Raw genomic sequence first — 5,218 nt, forward strand, 5'->3', positions numbered from 1 at the left:
TATTTTATCATCTATGGGCAAATTAGCAATTTTAAAATTTAAATTCTCTGAACTTTAGTTTTCTCATATGTAGTAAGATGGAGCTAATACTACTGCTTCTAAATAGTAACTGAGATAATATATGTAAAACCCCTAGCACCTGTCCTAGGACATAGGTATTAAATAAATGCTAACTTATAGGGTCAAACGTATGGGGAAATCTGGGTGATATAAGTGCTGCTTTGAATTTCTTTATAAGAAGAAAATTAGCAAATAATGAAGTTGCCAGATAGTTTTATTTAAGGCTTTATGTATCTGAATAATTGGTAAAAAAGCAAATGTTCAGCATTTATAGAGTTGCACAAAAGGAAAGTAACAGGGAAAGTAATGGCTTGCTTGTCAAATTCATTTGATGTGGGGCTGATTTCCTTAAATTAAAAAAAAAAATCTAAGTCTTTGGACCCTGGGGCTCTAAAAATAGCACTTGGAATTAATACTGTTCTCAGATTCATGGTTCAAGGAAGTCACTACATTTCCTTTGTTTCTTGATGCTACAGATTTAACAACATATTGGTAGAAACAGGTAACTTCTCACATGGACTAGATATCAGAAGGCCAGTTTGTGTACATAAACTAAACACTGAAAATGAATACATACAGATATTATGGAACTTAAATACAAACTTGTTAACAACTTGCCAGAAGGAACAAAAAACAGTATTAATAAAGAGTGGTCTTTTGCATCATTCTCAAAAATTCTTCCTCATTTATTTCTCCATCCCCATCATGATCAGCTTCATCAAGCACTTCCTGTAAAATGAAATGTAAATAGGATATGTGAAATCTATTAAAAAGGAATAATGATATAAATGAACATTCAAATACATACTCAAAACCAAATTTTATTTTAAATGTATTAATACAACTAAAGAATATAACTATAAATTATAATAAATTATAATTGTATATAAGTTATATGTGAAATTATAATTATACAAATAAGTAAAATTTACCTGAAGTTCATCATCTGTCAAATTTTCCCCTAGTTCCTTAGCAACCCCCTTGATATTGTTTAGTGATATACTTCCTGTATTATCATCATCAAATAATTTGAAAGCCTTCAATATTTCTTCTTTTTCATCTTTTTCACTCTTAAAAACAGAAACAACTAAATGTCATTAGTCTTTCATTTATTCATTTGATTAGTCTGGATGTATAGGTCTTTGAGGTCTAGAACAGCAACACAGCAGGTAGCTGAGCTCTATTTACTGCTCTGACTTTTAACAATTATTCCAATGCATTCACATCTGCCCTCAAGGTATTGAAACTCAGGGTTTATTTAAGTGGAAGAGCCACAGGGTGATAAAGAGAATCTATCTTGTATTAACCTCACTAACTGAGATCCATTTCAAAAATATAAGCTCCAAGAGAACAGGGAGGTTGTCTCATTCAATGCTCCCTAGGATACTGCCTGACAAAAATAGGCACTCAATAAATTGTTTGCTGATTTCAAGGCTTAAAAATGCTGGCCCCGTTCTCTCTATCCAGCCATATATCCTTATTATTTCCTAACAAAAAACCTCTTCTCCACACTGGACAGTCTTCATTACTACCCTGAAAACATCTTTAATCTTGTTATTCCTATCTACCTAAATCCTACCCATCTTTAAAGACCTAGTTCCAATTCTTCCTCTGATTGCTTCAGCCAAAAATTGTAGAAGGCTACTACTTGTATTTCATTGAAAAACAAAATCACTACTATACCATTTTTACATTCATTATGGCCAAAAAATCTTCAAAACTAATGGTGCCGATTCCTTCTTTGTCAGTTTCAGCTACCATTTTTTAAATTTCTTCTTTCTTTGGTTCAAATCCTAAGGCCCACATTGCAATCTGAAATAGAAAGCAAATAAATTATAATAGGCCACAATCTCATTCCTAGCTCTTAAACTACCTATTAATTACTAGGTTCTCTCTTTTTCACTATGGACTAGGCTTAAACCTAGAAAGTCAGGTCAGCAGGTTTAGGTTCCAATCCTACCGTGCCATAGGATGTCACTGTGACACGATGGGCTTTGGCCTACTCATTCATAAAACAAGAATAAAATGCTTAACGAGATACTGTTTTGTTAATGCAGGCCAGGCATGTACACTGCAGGGGTAGGTGTCTGCACTGAAGAGATTTTATATCAAGCTTTCAGAAGGTTACTGTTAAAGAAAGATTTAAGGATTGCAACAAAGCAATGATAGTTTTTCAAATGTTTTGGAATTATAAGTAATTTCAGAACCTTCAATCCTTTCACATCTCTGGTTCCAGACCCAACAACATCGAATAAATCAAAGCCCTCTTTAATTTCTTGCTTTTGGGTTTCATTCAATTTCTGCTGCTCTTTTCTTCCATCGGCCTGAACTTGTGCGGCAGTTGGATGCCTGTAATAAATACACATGTGGGTAAAAGATAAACTGTGTAACTGGAAAAAGTACCAGAAGCAGAAGAGTTAATGATGAACTAATTAAATATAATAAACATATTCAAGTATCCTAGTCCCTATCATATAATGAACTTCAAGAATTTCCCCCTTTCCCTTTGCTAACATTTGTGATTTTAGTTATTCATATCTTGCTGGAAAGCCTGGTTCTTTTTTACATCTTAGGTTTTTCCATCAAATTAGTGACTTTTGATACGGAAAAGAGGCAAAGAAGACATGCTAGAATAGTAGATGTTATGTCAGAAAACAGTTGGCCTTACTTGGTATATCTTTTTTTAATTTAATTTTATTTGTGGTTGCACTGGATCTTTGTTGCTGCGCGCGGGCTTTCTCTAGTCGTAGTGAGCGGGGGCTACTCTTGGTTGCGGTGCGTGGGCTTCTCATTGCAGTGGCTTCTCTTGCTGTGGAGCACGGGCTCTAGGCACGGGGGCTTCAGTAGTTGTGGCACGTGGGCTCAGTAGTTGTGGCTCGCGGGCTCTAGAGCGCAGGCTCAGTAGTTGTGGCACACGGGCTTAGATGCTCCGCGGCATGTGGGGTCTTCCCCGAGCAGGGCTCGAACGTGTGTCCCCTGCATTGGCAGGCAGATTCTTAACCACTGCGCCACCAGGGAAGTTCCTTACTTGGTATATCTGAACAGCAGTGTTTAAGGCATATTTACTCTCATCTCTGCCTGTATGTCTCATAATAAAATTTATTTTGTGAGACATGGTTGATTGGAACATCATTTCCTTTCCCACCTTCTCACCTACTTTTCTATGTTGCAGAGACTGAGAAATGAAAAAATACATTTTCCAGGTGAAAAATTACTCCAGGGACCTGGAGAATGTTGGACCAATTATCCGTATCTGGGGAAGATGGAGGTCATCTTCCTGCACTTGCCATTTTCTGCTGGCAAGCAAGGTCCCAGAGTTACTCCTGGGATTCTTCTGCAGCCTCATTTCAGTATCTTGTCTCCAGCTCTGGGTTAAGAAGCAGTGGTGGCAGAGACTCCACGACCCGTGTATCTAGACGCCAGCTTCACATATCTTAAGACTGGTTGTGGCAGCATCAGATTCTTGATCCCTGGACTGCAGATACACTCATCTTCAACAGTTCCAGTGGCAGAGTTCGTAGCTCCCCCGGCCAGTTTTTTCAGAGTTCTGGATGTCTTTCCTAGAGGCCCAGGCCCTCCAACGGTTTTAAAGCATCTTATTCTCTGTATTCAACTCATTTCTGGCTAGAGAGCGGTTTCTGTCTCCAACACCGTTGGTAGTAGCGGTTACTGGGGTTGAGGAGGGGAAAAAATGAACTGGAGAACCGTTCTTCTGTCTCTAGAGTTATGGACAGTGCGCTTCTATTCGGCGACGAAGGGAGGGGTTACTAATGACAGTCGAGGATCATGAAAGGAGGCGAATAATACATTTCGTAAACTAAATTCCTTCCTTGTGCCGGGGAGAAACTTCAGCCCCAGCCCAGCCCCAGTAAGTGGTTGCAGCTTCGCACTCACCATGTCCCCGACCGGCGCCCTCAACCGGGACCTCCGGGCTTCACCCGCCCGCCGCACAGCCCGACTGTAGTCTTCACAGCCTGCTAGCCGTTGCTAAGGCCGCTCTCGCCGACCTCTCTGCGGCCCCGCCCACACAGGCTTGCCCCCACTGATTGACAGTCATGCCACCCAATGGTCACAAAAGAAGGTCCTTGAGGCCATCCCCCACTCTCTATTCTCTACCAATAGCGTAACGCTATGCCTTTCCCAGGCTACCATTAAGCAGAACTTTCCGTAGGGTTTCTTAGCAACCAGGACTAGCCGTTAGCCCAGCTGGGCCCGCGGCGCACTTGCGCAAAATGCGAACCGGAAAGGAAGGTTCTTCCCCCGGGCGTTTTGGCGTCACAGTGTCAGGCAGAACTTCGGGGAACTGGAGCCTCCGTAGGGATGGAGAAAAGAGCGAGGTTCGTAGCGAGGTGCTTCTACCAACTGCTAAGTCTTTGACGGAGATGTGGGGGGATATTGTTTGCTTTTCTAAACTCTTGGGGCCGGGAGAAGGGATGAGACTCTAGAGCCTGGTGGGTCTGCTGAATTGGTCCAGCTTCGGTTTACCGGCCGGATTACCAGAGGCGGAGGGGACTGTTCTTACCTTGCGCCGCTAGGCATCCTTCAGCCTCCACAGTGCCTGGGGCTTGGCCTTTAGCGACTTCCCTCCTCCTTGGTTCACAGCGATTCTGGCCTGGTAGGCAGAATTTCTTTTTTTCTTTTTTTTGCGGTACGCGGGCCTCTCACTGTTGTGGCCTCTCCCGTTGCGGAGCACAGGCTCCCGACGCGCAGGCTCAGCGGCCATGGCTCACGGGCCCAGCCGCCCCGCGGCATGTGGTATCTTCCCGGACCGGGGCACGAACCCGTGTCCCCTGCGTCGGCAGGCGGATTCTCAACCACTGCGCCACCAGCGAAGCCCTAGGCAGCATTTCTTTACAGGAGGGGTGTGGTGTGGGCACGGGGGCAGTGCGGGTCTTAGGATGTACATGAAGACTCCCTGCATAGGAAAGAGTTTTTACCAGTGTTGTAGCGTTTATTTGCGGGGTTGGACTTTGGACCCACCCATAATCACCATCAGACTTTTCCACGCCCCCGACATTCTCACCCACAGCCGTTCAGTTGGTTGAACCCCAAGATTTGGCCGGTTTTCCAAATATATCCAGCATAGATCCGCATTGAGTCCGACATAGGTAGCCTGAAAATCCACTTGACTCAGTAACTGTCGAGATTCAGATGCCAT

At 42.9% G+C, this 5,218-nt stretch overlaps 1 protein-coding gene across 1 annotated transcript; it reads right to left on the minus strand.

Annotated features, from left to right (window-relative positions):
* Window positions 1-256: 256 nt before the first annotated feature.
* Window positions 257-5,218, minus strand: LOC132519579 (centrin-4-like). The gene is given in 6 exon segments (XM_060147483.1): window positions 257-789; window positions 993-1,130; window positions 1,744-1,872; window positions 2,268-2,361; window positions 2,363-2,409; window positions 5,084-5,218. Coding segments are annotated over 6 exon segments (633 nt in total). The 3' UTR covers window positions 257-699.

Source organism: Lagenorhynchus albirostris, chromosome 4 (assembly GCF_949774975.1).
Source record: "Lagenorhynchus albirostris chromosome 4, mLagAlb1.1, whole genome shotgun sequence".
Classification (NCBI taxonomy): Eukaryota; Metazoa; Chordata; class Mammalia; order Artiodactyla; family Delphinidae; genus Lagenorhynchus; species Lagenorhynchus albirostris.